Source organism: Heterodontus francisci, chromosome 2, assembly GCF_036365525.1.
Source record: "Heterodontus francisci isolate sHetFra1 chromosome 2, sHetFra1.hap1, whole genome shotgun sequence".
Taxonomy (NCBI): Eukaryota; Metazoa; Chordata; class Chondrichthyes; order Heterodontiformes; family Heterodontidae; genus Heterodontus; species Heterodontus francisci.
In genome coordinates this window covers 185,261,059-185,276,415 of record NC_090372.1, presented here as the reverse complement: position 1 = coordinate 185,276,415, position 15,357 = coordinate 185,261,059, and the positions used below count along the sequence as shown (strand labels likewise).

General features: G+C 44.8%; 1 protein-coding gene across 1 annotated transcript; it reads left to right on the top strand.

Annotated features, from left to right (window-relative positions):
• The first annotated feature begins 10,013 nt into the window (after positions 1-10,013).
• fzd8a (frizzled class receptor 8a) lies at positions 10,014-12,482 on the top strand. The gene has a single exon (XM_068014861.1). The coding sequence runs from the start codon at positions 10,119-10,121 to the stop codon at positions 11,856-11,858; it is 1,740 nt and encodes a 579-aa protein (XP_067870962.1). The 5' UTR covers positions 10,014-10,118; the 3' UTR covers positions 11,859-12,482.
• Positions 12,483-15,357: the final 2,875 nt, after the last annotated feature.

Genomic DNA, 15,357 nt, shown 5'->3' with positions numbered 1-15,357 from the left:
GCAGCAACACATTTGACTGTGAACAACAAACCCCTACATATGTGCTCCACCAGCTTGGCAGGCAATTGTGTAGTCCTTCCTTAATGTCATAGCTGTGTTTTGTTTCCGCTGATTCGCAGTAACATTTATTCCGTTTACTACTGGCACATTACATAGAAAAATATAAGGGCACAGGTATAAAAGCGAGCAGTGCCTGCTTAGAGCAACACAAACCAAAATACCTGATTGTTCATACATATTGTTCTCTGGTATGTAAAAGGAAAGTCACTACCTTCCAAATACCAGGACAGTCAGCTCCATGCTACAATATTGGACCAGTTGGGAACTTTGCAAGGTTTGCTTTGCACAATCAAGCTGCAGCAACTGCAGTAGGACCATATTTGCCAGGCACTCTTACATTACTTGCTTAATTTCAAATTAGGTGACTTTTTTAATTCGGCACTGGAAGTACACATTTTGTGCAAAATTGCAGAATAACAAATCTATAAGGCTAGGGAATTTCAACACAGGCCAGGGCTATATGAATAATTTGCACAATACCATTGGTCTTGCTTCTCCCTCAATTATCTTCCTTTCTTTCCTGGAGGTGTGGAAATTTGCAGAGGTGCAGTGCTAACATGTCTCTTGTACCTTGACCTAGTCACCATTCATCATGCCTGATCTTTGACAGTAAGGGGTGGAAATTGGTATGCCCATAAAATGGGTGCACAGCATACCAATTTAGCAGTAGGAAAGCCTGCATCCAATCTGCACCAAAGTTAGTCCTCCTGCTAAATTTGTGGGGACCATGTTTTATGTGTCCAGGACAGTAACTTAAAAAAGGGTTTAGGCACCTTGAGTCTGTATTCTTTCTTTTCTTTCTTTCTTTTGGGCCTCCTTATCTCGAGAGACAATGGATACGCGCCTGGAGGTGGTCAGTGGTTTGTGAAGCAGCGCCTGGAGTGGCTATAAAGGCCAATTCTGGAGTGACAGGCTCTTCCACAGGTGCTGCAGAGAAATTTGTTTGTTGGGGCTGTTGCACAGTTGGCTCTCCCCTTGCGCCTCTGTCTTTTTTCCTGCCAACTACTAAGTCTCTTCGACTCGCCACAATTTAGCCCTGTCTTTATGGCTGCCCGCCAGCTCTGGCGAATGCTGGCAACTGACTCCCACGACTGTATATTAGTCTGTATATTAGGGGCCTAAGCCACTAATTTTCAAAATTATTGGTTGATGACGGTAGAGATGCTGGGCTTCGCCCACCTAGGATGCTTCAGCGTCACCCACAGCCACCAACAAAAGATAATTTCTTTTCAAATTGCTAATTAAACAAAATCTTCCCTGGGGAGCCAGGAGGAGCAGGAGTGTGAGTGTGCCTGATGCTTTTTATCCACTTACCCTTGGAAGAGTGAAGCGTGGACTCTTATCCCTAATCTTGTCTTCCTCCTCACTGCTACCTGATTGGTAGAAGTGTGTGATGCTGCTGTGTCTCAATATGAGTCTGTTAATGGTTCTCACCTCACAGCCCAGTGTGTTCAATTATGAAGTGTTTGGACAAAGGGAAAGATTATTCCCCTTGGCGGAGAGACCGTTATGAAGGGTCATGAATTTAAAATTATCACAAAGGGAGTGAGGAGACAGATTAGGGGAAACTCCTTAATAAAGAGATTGTTGAAGTGCTTTGCTATGGACAGTTACTAAGACAGAGATCATTGCATTTTTGGAGAAAATTAAATGAATATTTGATACAGAAGCAGATGCAGGGCTACAAGATCCATTTTGGATTTTACAAAAGCAATGAACTGAATGGTATCCATCCCTGGTTCTATGGTTCCGATTCCTTGGATGGAATTTTTGAATTTTCGCATGGGCTCTGCCTCTTTTGTGCCACACATTCAGGCATCTAAGAGATCTGCTAGGAGGGTGTGCATGCCATGCAATCTTGAGAGCCAGCAACATCATGTGATTGCATTTCTGCTGTCAGTCAGCACTGGACGGTGGTTCTACAGGGCTAATCATCTACAGTAAAGCAAACCGAATGGTCAGTGAAGGCTTGGGAGATGGTTGTTTATGGCCACTCACAAGCTCTATTTGTTCTGGTGCCTAAGTTTCTCTGGTAACGTTTTGGGTGTCCATGAGAAAAGTCTGAGCTTCCAAGGCAGAACTTGACACTGTCCTTAGCACCTCTGTCATGTGAGCCTTCATTGCACATTGGACTGGATTCTGCAGCGAGCAACTCATTTGACTCCCAAAAGCCGGTCCACCATCTACAAGGCACAAGTCAGGAGCGTAATGGAATACTCTCCACTTGCCTGGATGAGTGCAGCTCCAACAACACTCAAGAAGCTCAACACCATCCAAGACAAAGCAACCCGTTTAATCAGCACCCCATCCACCATCTTAAATATTCACTCCCTTCACCACTGCTGCAAGGTGGCAGCAGTATGTACCATCTACAAAACGCACTGCAGCAACTCACCAAGGCTCCTTTGACAGCACCTTCCAACCCGCGACCACTACCACCTAGAAGGACAAGGGCAGCAGACACATGGGAACACCACCACCTGCAAGTTCCCCTCCAAGCCACACACCACCGTGACTTGGAACTATATCGATGATCCTTCACTGTCACTGGATCAAAAACCTGGAATTTCCTCCCTATCACCTACACCACATGGACTGCACCAGTTCAAGAAGGCGGCTTACCATCACCTTCTCAAGGGCAATTAGGGATGGGTGACAAATGCTGCCCTTCCGAGCGATGCTCACATTCCGTGAAAGAATTAAACAAAAGACATCAGGCTCCCTCCCAACGCCTTCCCCCACCAATTTACCAGCCCTCCCACTTCCCAGCCTATAAAGGGCCCAGAATGCTCATCCCATGATCTTTCTTGTTAGCAGGTAAAGTTGGATACAATTAGATGAAATAGGGCAGATTTTCCTCAGTGCACACAGCATAAAGGTACAGCATCTAGAGGAAAGTGGGGGAGGGGCTGTATCCACATGGAGCATTTTTCATCCTGTCATAATGATGTGCCTTCTTCTTGAAAAAGAATGGGAAAAATAGGGCTCAACATTGTGTAGCACAAGAAGCTGCAAAGCCCAGTTGTCAGCAAGTAGAAAATGATGGGTGGGGCACCAGGTGCATGCACTATGCAATTAGTATACATGTGAGTCCTTATTGTGGTGTTTGCATATAAAGCAATGAGAGTAGGAACACATTAAGGTGAAAGCTGGGAGCGTAAAGGCTACTGTGCTGTCTCCTGGGCAGTGATAAGTAATTTTTTCATCTAACAAGAAGGTCAAGAAGGTCACTGTAAGTGGCTGACATAATTTGTACAAGCTGCTGCTGACTCCTTTACTTTGCTTGTGGCATTGAACAGCTCTGAGTGGTCTGGTTCTGTTGGTATTCACTATCCTGGACACTTCCTGCCACTGTTGCTGTTTTCTTTTCTTTTGGGCTTATGCCTCTCCAGCCTTAATAGTGCAGCCCTCTTCTGGATTTGCTGCTTTGCCCAACTTATAGGCATTTAGCCCTCTTGCAAGACCTCACAAACATCTGTGGTAAGCTAAATAAGTTCTACTGCTAAAACATTTTTTTTTTGTTGGAGCTGCCTGTATAAGCTACTGACCTTTAAATCCTGTAGCAGCACACAAGTTTCTGCCCCTCAAATGGCAAGCTGACAGTGACTGGCATTCTGCAGATCACCATAATTATGTAAAGTTTGTTGATGCTGGGAAGTCGAGCAAGGTCAGCCGTCATCTCAGCAGGTGGACAAAAACTGTGCTTTACCATTATACAACCTGTGATTCCACCCAAGCACAAAATCCAGTCTATTCTCTTAAACTTAACATTGATCTATTTACAAAGGCGGCGCAGTGGTTAGCACCGCAGCCTCACAGCTCCAGGGACCCGGGTTCGATTCCGGGTACTGCCTGTGTGGAGTTTGCAAGTTCTCCCTGTGTCTGCGTGGGTTTTCTCCGGGTGCTCTGGTTTCCTCCCACAAGCCAAAAGACTTGCAGGTTGATAGGTAAATTGGCCATTATAAATTGTCACTAGTATAGGTAGGTGGTAGGGAAATATAGGGACAGGTGGGGATGTTTGGTAGGAATATGGGATTAGTGTAGGATTAGTATAAATGGGTGGTTGATGTTCGGCACAGACTCGGTGGGCCGAAGGGCCTGTTTCAGTGCTGTATCTCCAAAGGCAAAATACTGCTGATTCTGGGCATCTGATACAGGAACAGAAAGTGCTGGACATATTCAGCAGGTCAAACAGCATTTGTGGAGAGAGAAAGAGGGTTGATGTTTCAGGTCGATGACCTTTTCATTGGAACAACGGAGGTGGAGGGGCAACATGATAGAGGTTTACAAAGTTATGAGTAGCATAGACAGAGTGGATGTCAGAAGTTTTTTCCCAAGGTGGAACATAGTTTTAAGGTGCGAGGCGCAAAGTTTAGAGGGGATGTGCGAGGCAAGTTTTTTACACAAAGGGTGGTGAGTGCCTGGAACTTGCTGCCAGGGGAGGTGGTGGAAGCGTTACGATAGCAACGTTTAAGAGGCATCTTGACAAATACATGAATAGGATGGGAATAGAGGGATACAGACCCCGGAAGTGCAGAAGGTTTTAGTTTAGACAGGCATCAAGATCAGAGCAGGCTTGGAGGGCTGAATGGCCTGTTCCTGTGCTGTTCTTTGTTGTCTTTCATCAGAACTGGAAAAAGTTGGAGATATAAGAGGTGGCAAAAGGAATAGGAAGAAGCAGTATAGATTTAATGGCACAGTTACAAAGAGTATACAGAGACAGAGAGACCTGGTGGTTCATGTGCATCGATCTTTGAAGGTGGCAGGACATATTGAGAGTAGTTAGCAAAGCATATGGGATCTTGGACTTTATAAATCGAGGTATTGAGTACAAAAGCAGGGAAGTTATGCTGAACACAACTAGAGTTTTGCATCCAGTTATGGTCACCACACTTCAGGAAAGTGCGAGATCCTTGAGAGGGTGCAGATTTACCAGAATGGTTCCAGGGATGAAGGATTTTAGCTACAAGTTTAGTTTAGAGAAGATACGGGGATAGACCCAGGGAATGAGACTGATTGGATTGCTCTGCAGAGCCAGTGTGGACATGATGGGCTGATTGTGCCATTGTGACTCTAGGGCTTAAGCAAGTACAGAGGCAGGGAAGGGGGGAGAGGGGAGGAAAGAACAAAAGGGAAGGTCTGTGATAGGGTGGATGCAGGAGTGCTTAAATGACAAAGGGGATAATGGTGCAAGGCAAAATAGGTGGTAATGGCACAATAAAAAAAAATGGAGAAGCTGAAAATGACAAAGGCAATATCAGAAACTGCTGTCTGGAAAAAAATTGGATTTTTGATCTATTTAATTTTTTTTTTAAAGCATTTGTTTCTTTGAGACTTGTAAAACTTTCAATCTGGAATTTATACCACATGCAGACATAATTCTCATTGATGTTAATGAAATATGTTGAGATTAAAACAACCACAGAATCGGACATACTTGATTATAAAAGAAAGAATGACTTGCATTTCTATAGCACCTTTCATGACCTCAGAACATAAAGTGCTTTAAAGTCAGTGAAGTACTTTTGAAGTGTAGTCACTATTGTCATGTAGGAAATGCGGCAGCCAGTTTTGCACACAGCGAGCTCCTATGAACAACAATGTGATAACGACCAGATAATCAGAACTCCACCATTCTTCGAAATAGTGCCACAAGATCTTTTATGTCCACCTGAGAGGGCAGATGGGATCTCAATTTAATGTCTCCAAAGGACAGCACCTCCAATAGCGCAGCACTCCCTCAGTACTGCATTAGAGTATTAGGGTAGATTTTGTGTCCAATTCTCTTGAGTGGGACTCAGACCCACAAATCTTCTGACTTAAAGATGAGAGTGATACCACTGACCCATAACTAACACCTAGTTAAATGTTTACTAACTGGTTAATGTTAAATTAAGTGATATGTGCAGCTTGCTGAAGACACTTACTTTTCCCCCTATTTGCTTGCCCTATCTGTTAATGTCACTTGGTTAATGTATGGATATTGCTACGGTGCTGAAACAAATCACTTTCCAAGCTAGCAAAATTTGTCTGAATTTTTAAATGTCCTGTCCAAAGGTTTTCATTCATGTCCCCAATATGCACAATTAATTCAGGTATCATGATACATTTTTGTTTTAGATTTTTACATAGAAATCATAGCAATTTCAGCATGGAAGGATAAATGCACAATGCTTTGTGGCTGTGCAGGTGCTAACTCCACATCAGAGCTGTCTATTCATATCTCATTTTCCTGCTCCATCCCAAACATTTTAATATTTTTTGACTTTGACTACTTATCTAATTGCCACTTAAATATTGTGATTAACTCAGATTCAATAGCCACTTTTGGTTAAGCCTTCTCTATTCTAATAATACTTATAACTTCAAGTTACCTACAGTACCAAATAGCAGTTGAATCACCTAATTTACTTATGAAGTGCTGGTATCAGCTTAACTAAGTTGATGAACCACTCTTATCACTCAGTTAACAAGGTTGTGGGCTCAAATTTTATCAAAGGACCAGAACATATTTTCTAGGCTGATATTCCAGCAAAAGAGCAATGCATTGTCAGAGCTTTTGCTCTTTGAATGAGATGTTCAGGCAGATATCATAGAGCCCATGGAACTATTTAAGAAAATATAGGGAGTTCCCCCATGACCTGACTAACCTACTACACTTACCCAATATAGAATTACTAAATATTTATCTCGTTGTTGTCTGTGGGATCTTCCTGTATGCAAAATAGCTGCTGAGGAGATATGATGAGACACTATTATAAACATTCATCTTTCCACATATTAATTTATTTAGTGAGTTAGCTACCATGTGTCACTTTAAACAAGGTAGCAGAGAGAACTGCTGAGTTAATGTCACTGTGCCACAGTAGGAGGCATTTTTCTGAAGCTAAGGTTATGAAGCATATTGGGCAAGTGTGTGGACAACACTTCCTAACAGTTTTTTTTTAAATGTATTTTTTATTTAGAGATACAGCACTGAAACAGGCCCTTCAGCCCACCGCGTCTGTGCCGACCAACAACCACCCTTTTATAACAATCCTACATTAATCCCATATTCCCTCTCACATCCCCACCATTCTCCTACCACCCTACCTACACTAGGGAACATTTACAATGGCCAATTTACCTATCAACCTGCAAGTCTTTGGCTGTGGGACGAAACCGGAGCACCCAGCAGAAACCCACGCGGTCACAGGGAGAACTTGCAAACTCCGCACAGGCAGTACCCAGAACTGACCCTGGGTCGCTGGAGCCATAAGGCTGCGGTGCTAACCACTGTGCCGCCCAAAAGTTATACCACTTTACCTGAGCATGAAGTCCTTCCCTTTCCAAGTGTTCTCCCTTACTCTCCTGAAAGTGGCATGCAAGGATTTGTAACTGAAGAGGCTATCAGCTGAGCCCAATCCTATCATAAACTGACATCCACAGTAAGATTTACTGTACACAGCAATCAGGACTCTTCCCCTCTCCAGCACAAATGTAGCACCCCAACTATTACACTGCCTGATCTGAGCTACCTCGGTACAGACCATGAATTGAACCTAGGGCCTTTTGGGCTGGGCCATGGTGTGCTTGATGTTGATAATTAACACAAACAAAGCTGGAAAATATTGGCTTTGTATCACATGGCACCTCTCATTTTGAAGAAATTTATTTAAAATATGTGTTCCAAAATTAAGATGAAGTGCCAATTTTGACCAGAGCTCACACCTTCAGAACTTTGCTTCAGGAACACCTGATGGTATCCAGAACATTCTGCACAGCTAAAACATTTGGAACAATCTTATTTTTTGTAATCGATATAGTCTTAGGTTTGTGATATTAAGCCCAGAACATGACAAGACGTTCATAAAGTTGGTGATTGGTGAAGTTGTGTCTTTCTGTTGAATAAACAGGACTTTTTTCAAAAAGCTCTAGATCGCCATCCCCTCCAGCAGCTTTATATATTTCCACGAGAATGTATTTTAACAAATTATTCCTTCATTAAAATGACATGGGCTGAATATTCATTAGTGAAGTCACTTTGCATTAAAAGTAATCAGACCATTATAACAAAAAAGATATTTGTTAAATGTATTGCTTCAAAGATTAAGGTTGTAGGAACATGGAAACCAGAGGCTTTTAGTCTTCAGTTGCTCAGTCTATAATCCCTGTGCTATTTCTGAGCTGCTACTAATGTTACTCACTGTATGTCTGAACAGCATGGTTCCCATTAATCATAAGCAAAGGAATCATACCAGTACATTTGACAGAATTCAGAAACATTACTCGACATACTTTGCAATATTTTTGTGAAAATTGAAGATTAAAGGAAACATTATGGTTCACACACACTTGAGTTTGGGACCGGGGGGCTGGGAACGTTATGACAAACGTTTGGTCGCGAACCAACAGTTTTTTAAAAACATACTGAACACTTGGGTGCAGTAAACCATTCGAGTTACCCAACCTTCGCCTATATTTACGCTCAAGACATGTTTACTAGCGTGCCACCAAAACTCATACTGTAACAAGACCCTTGAGATTTCAGGCTGGAATAGTTCACGGGAAATTTCAGCGGCTTTATGGAAGTTGCAGAAAAATATCCAGCACGCATATTGCCCACACGCTGAGGACTGCAACAGTGTAAATGGATGCAATCGTCACATTCGGATGCCAGTTTCAGGCTGGGGACCCTCAACCCACCCCAAATGCATTCATCATTAAGAGAGATGTCTGATGCTGAGCTGCTTTGCACTTTCAGAAATATAGCGAGAAAAGAATTGCCGACACTATTAAAAGATATATTTTATTGCATTCGATATATGGATGAAATAACCGCGGTCACACGACAACGGAACTATTAAAGTGAACAAAAATGAAGCTTTAAAATAACGTAAGCTTTATCAGTCAAGTTAGTTCATTCGGAACGGGGGCACGTGTACAATCTTTGAACGTGCAGCAGCACTGGCTGCGCCTGTTCACTTTCTCAAAGTGCAGCTAAAACTGGTGCAATTTAAAACTCAGTTGCAACGCATATAAACAGACACACACAAACACCAACCCACCATACGTTGGATCACCAATCATTTATTTGCAATCTCTTCCTCGATTTCCTTAATATTTTCACTCCACTTCACAAAAACTAGCGAATCGCAAAGCCTATGATTTTGTTTTTTTTTCTCGCTCTCATTGTCTTAACAAACTTGAGCTGCTGCTCTTATGACCCAGCAATTCCAACCCGTGAGTCCCCGGGCAGCGCCAAATGAAACATCAGCACTCAATTCAAACAAAAACCCAAACAACTCCCGTTCGAGGAGGAGGAGGGAGCTTTAAGACAACCCCCTGCGATGTCCTAACAAGAGAAAATTAACCTGCTAAACGCCCAACCCCTCTGGAAGCTATCACTGTGGGATTCTTTTAGGCGAGAAACGATTGACAGACACTGGGTTCACCCCCCAAACCCCCGCCCCTCTCACTGTGCGATTGGTAACCCGGGGCTGGAGGGGGAGGGATTTGGCCTGTCTCACATTATAAATATACAACAGGAACAGGGTCTCAGCACTCGGCGATTATTTAATGGGACGCGGTGCTGAAATTATGTCCTAGATTTTTTTTTGGGTGGGAGGAGAGCAAGACCATAAAAGAAATCCACCTTCGAGATAACAGAAGAGCGTCGCTTTCGTTCCTTCACTGACGGTGCTAAAGAAAAGGAAATTAGAGTCTTTCAAGCAAAAAAAAAAGTTAGGAGAGGAACTGTGTGAAGTTTTTATTTTTTCGGAAAAAAAAGAAAAGGTGCAGTTGTCGTACTCAGCCATCTTGATCACACGCCTGCAGGGCTGATGTTTTATTGCTTCTCCTCTACGTGAAGTCGACTGCAGCCTTATGCTGAGTTTAAAGGAGATGGTGAAAATCTGATCCGCATGTTGGTCTGAGATCCAGAGCAGGGACAAGAGGGGTGGGTGGGGGGTGGGAGGGGGGGGGGCAACATTTTGCACTGTGTTTTTGTAAAGGATTTACCTTGGCGTTTATAAACTGTACAAAATACCAGAGGCTGGAGCAGCTAAGCAGAGGCTGCAATGGAGTGCTGCTACCTGCTGCTGGAGCTCTACTTGCTCTTTGGCCTGGCTTTGCTGCGGAGGTCGAGCGGGGCGGCCGCCAAGGAGCTGTCCTGCCAGGAGATCACTGTGCCCCTGTGCAAAGGCATCGGCTACAACTACACCTACATGCCCAACCAGTTCAACCACGACTCGCAGGACGAGGCCGGCCTGGAGGTGCATCAGTTCTGGCCGCTGGTGGAGATCCAGTGCTCGGCGGACCTGAGGTTTTTCCTGTGCAGCATGTACACTCCCATCTGCCTGGAGGACTACAAGAAGCCGCTGCCGCCGTGCCGGAGTGTGTGTGAACGGGCCAAGGCCGGCTGCGCCCCGCTCATGCGGCAGTACGGCTTCGCCTGGCCGGACAGGATGAAGTGCGAGCGGCTGCCCCGCCAGGGCCACCCGGACACGCTGTGCATGGACTACAACCGCACCGAGGTGACCACGGCCTCGCCGCTCTTCCCGCAGCAGCAGCAGCCGCCGCCGCCCACCGGCCGCCCGGCCCCGCCGCAGCAGCAGCCGCCCGCCTTGCCGAGGCCCTGCCGGCCGGCCTGCCAGTGCCGGGCGCCCATGGTGCCGCTCAAGAGCGAGCGGCACCCGCTCTACAACCGGGTCCGCACCGGCCAGATGGCCAACTGCGCCGTGCCGTGCCACGACCCCTACTTCACGGCGGACGAGAGGAGCTTCACCGCCTTCTGGATCGGCCTGTGGTCGGTGCTCTGCTTCGTCTCCACCTTCACCACCGTGGCCACTTTCCTCATCGACATGGAGCGCTTCCAGTACCCCGAGCGGCCCATCATCTTCCTGTCCGCCTGCTACCTCTTCGTGTCGGCCGGCTACCTGGTGCGGCTGGTGGCCGGACATGAGAGCGTGGCGTGCAGCCGCCAGGCCGGCCCCCTGGAGCCGCACGTCCACTACGAGACGACGGGGCCGGCCCTCTGCACCCTGGTCTTCCTGCTGGTCTACTTCTTCGGCATGGCCAGCTCCATCTGGTGGGTCATCCTGTCCCTCACCTGGTTCCTGGCCGCCGGCATGAAGTGGGGCAACGAGGCCATCGCCAGCTACTCGCAGTACTTCCACCTGGCCGCCTGGCTGCTGCCCAGCATCAAGTCCATCGCCGTGCTGGCCCTCAGCTCGGTGGACGGCGACCCGGTGGCCGGCATCTGCTACGTGGGCAACCAGAACCTGGACAACCTGCGCGGCTTCGTGCTGGCGCCGCTGGTCATCTACCTGTTCATCGGCACCATGTTCCTGCTGGCCGGCTTCGTCTCCTTGTTCCGCATCCGCAGTGTCATCAAGCAGGGCGGCACCAAGACCGACAAGCTGGAGAAGCTGATGATCCGCATCGGCATCTTCACCGTGCTCTACACCGTGCCCGCCACCATCGTGGTGGCCTGCTACTTCTACGAGCAGCACAACCGGCAGCACTGGGAGCTGACCCACAACTGCTCCTGCCTGAGCGAGCAAGAGGCCAGGAGGCCGGACTATGCCGTCTTCATGCTCAAGTACTTCATGTGCCTGCTGGTGGGCATCACCTCCGGCGTGTGGATCTGGTCGGGCAAGACCCTGGAGTCGTGGAAGGCCTTTTGTACGCGCTGCTGCTGGAGCAGCAAAGGAACCAGCGGCTCCATGTACAGTGATGCTAGCACTGGACTAACCTGGAGATCCGGCACCGCCAGCTCTGTGTCTTACCCCAAACAAGTGCCATTATCGCAAGTCTGAAATTCCTTCCTGAGCAGCCGCCCCCTTGAAAGATTCTCACCCAGCATCTTATTAAAATGTTAATGAACTTCTAATGGTATCCATTAGTCAGAAGTGAAGGACTGGCCAGAACAATGTACCTGGCGCTAATACTTCTAAATCTTAACCATTTATATGCACAGGACATCCATTAGATGCTAAATGTGGGAGGGAAAGGATTTTATTTTCTCTATTATGTTGTGTCCACAACCTGAAACGTTTTGAAAATGCCGTGATTTAATGTTCATGCAAGGAGTCAATTCTTAATTATTGACGTTTATTAAAATAATTTAAATAGAGGGACAAAATGGCGTACTTGACACAAATCTTAATGGTTTATAAATCCGGGTGCATCAACCTGCCTTAAACCCCTGTTTTTAAATATCCCCATGTAATACGGGTTTCTTGCAAAGTTGTATTTATATAATTATTTGTACTATGAACACAAATCTGTAAATGGTGTACATAACAAAAGCGTTTTTTTGAAGTATATACAGAGTATGTAAATTTTTTTGTATAAAAAAAGTTTAGTGGTTGCCTTTGCCAGAGCAACAAAATTATTTGAAACAATTATTCTATTTTAACAATAAAACAACTTTGATTTAATGACGTTTGGAACATACTTGGAACCTCTTTATTTGGGGGGGGGGGGGGGGGGTGGAGAGAAATCTATTTACTGGTCGAGGGATGTTAGTTTAGGAGAAAGAATGTTTTGGTAATTGTTGAACTTTTTACCTGGCTGCCCACTGCCCGAGTACATAATTTCGTAAACGAGGTCCAATTCAATAGGGTTAATCTGTAGGAGTGAGCCTTTTGAATCGAATAACTTTGATGTCTCGTTTCCAAGCTTGAAGTACTTTTTTCCCCCCCTCTCTCTCTTCAGGTCCTCGTTTCCCTTGTTTTCAAGCCTATCGGCCACCATGGTGCCTTAAAATGAATTAAAAGGGACGTTTTTGAGACTTAACTCGTTTAAACGGGGGACGAGTTGTAACAGTTAGTGAGCATGAAGGGAACGGAGAACAGTCTTTTAAACAGCTTTTTCTGTATTGTTGGCCAGACTGCAGGCAGTAAGGCATAGGCCTGGATATATAGAAATGCCCATGAATACCCTACAGGTGGTCCTGCTCGCATAATCCCCCAATTTAAGGCGCTCTCCTCTGCAAGACAATTGCATTACAAAGCCCTCTCTTTTTTGCTCCTAATTGAAGCGATGGACAAGTATTATAGACTACAAGCTGTAAAAAAAAAACTCCATGGCAATTGCCTGGACTATAGTTGCAAGCAGATCAACGGACTGGCAGCGTTGTTCAGGCAAGTGTGCGCTTCTCATAAAAGGGCATTTTATTCTTTTTAGCAGTTTGGCTGACATAAAAAGAAACTATGCCCAATACACACGTAATTTTATGGCAGATTAGTGATAATTTAAAAGTAATTGGGAAGGCTGCACATTAGTACTGAAAAGATGCCCCCGGGTCCAGTATTAGACTGTCAATCAAGATAAGAGAGGGACAGTTAGTCCCATCTCTGTGGGTCAGTCCTGCTAATGACCAAGGCATCCATCAGCACTAATGCAAGTCAGCACATACTGAGTTTTATAGACTCAAGTTCATCAAGTTTAACAAGGCAATGTAAACCTAAAGCTATGTGTTTACATTTTCTCAGTTTACCTGGATTATGCCATCTTTTGGTAAACGTTTCGAAACCATTCAATTTTAAAAAGTAAAACAAAATGTTGATGTAAAAAGACTATGAATTCAATCATATTATGGGGAAACGTCACCGAACTTTATAGTTACATTAAAAAGTTGAGTTACAAAAAAAAAGATCATTTATTGAATCCCTGTCGAGAATTTACAATAAAATGTATATTAAATTTTTCGTCTTGGGCATTAAAATTTTTCTTACCGTTTTTATGTGAACTGTAAAACTATCCAGTGCTCAAAGCTCCGTGGGTGGTGTGTGTACATTTTATCACATTATTTAATCAGAAAATGTCAACAGATTAAGTAAGTAAACCTGCTCAAGGATGACAAACACAAGTCATTTGGAACAGCGGAAGAGTCGAAATGGCGGCTCTGTGAAGAATCCTTTCTTTCTAATCGGCATGTTTACATTAAAACTTCCTCACCATCCCTTTAATAGCCCTCGGCTCTAGGGATTGCCGTAACCTGCAGTAGTTTTGTGTGGAACTTAGTATTTGCTGTAACTCGAGGCAGGGGCATTGATGGACAGTGAAAACGCCTTAAAGACGATTGGAGTTCGGTTTCAGTGTACGTCTAAGGAGAGTCATTGACTCGTATTAATAAATGAATAGTTTTGTGTTAACGTTTTCAATTGATTTGAAAGCAGGAACCTCAGTTTTAATGGGGTTATATGTGCATCAGTCAAATGCAGATCGACGGTCCTCTATGTTGTTTTTCTAATAGTTGATTGTAATAAACAGAGGGAAGGAAAACTCACATTTCTGCAATAGATTTTCAATATATGTTCAGTACATCTCCGTTTCTCTGGCTGGGTGTTAGACAGGCGGAACGTGATTCCTTTTTCTTAGGCACAAATGTCTATTGCGAGGCACCAGAACAATCTGTACTTTTCAACTAAAATGTTGAAAATATTACTCCTCCCCAAAAACAACCGAGTGAGGCTTTGCCATCTTCCCACGTAAGCGGCGTACTGTTTTTCAGTGTCTCCTAATGGAGACGAGTCCGAGTATTTACATTCCTTGTTGCTGCTTGGCTTGACAGCATTAGTTTATGCAATGTAGGGAATCTTGGGAATGGACCTTCACAAAATCTCGGTGCAGCCAGCTGCATTCCTAAAATACTGTGGGACTATTTTCCTTGTTGTGCGAATAAATAGTCATGGTAACCGCAACCCTGTGGAAATGTCTTACTGGAAGATCTCGAGTGACCTCCGGTGAAACTGAGCGGGGATGAAATCCGAGGAGGTGAGAGACACGCCGACGTTTACCAAGTGCCATTGCTGGACCTGTAATTTCAACTTCTGGGAATTCCTTAAAGCTGTAATGTCGTTTTCTATTGACCAACTGGTCAGACAGATCCATTTAATAGAGTCGAAAGCCAATACTGAGCTTCCACCTGAAATATTTCAGATTTTCAGCAGTTCTCTGTACTGACTCAGATTAACACCGTGTCAATTTCCCCCTGCTATTGATTTGTCCGTTGTCAATGTTATTTGGAAGTGTTGGCCCAGCTTTCACATATGCTCTAGTGTCACCGAGCTTTACCTGATCTCCTACGGCTGTTTCTGCCGTCTCCAGCTGTCATTCTGGCATTACGGCCTGGATGAACCAAACTTCCTCCAGTTTAATATCTGCCAAACCTGAGCCATCCAATGCAGCTCACGCAAACATGACTCTAAGTTTGACTTCACCCCTTCTCCCTAGCTGCCATCTCAATATTAATTAATGTATTGTTCAATCTTAAACTCAGCTTCGTACCGCAACTAAACCTGTTACCAA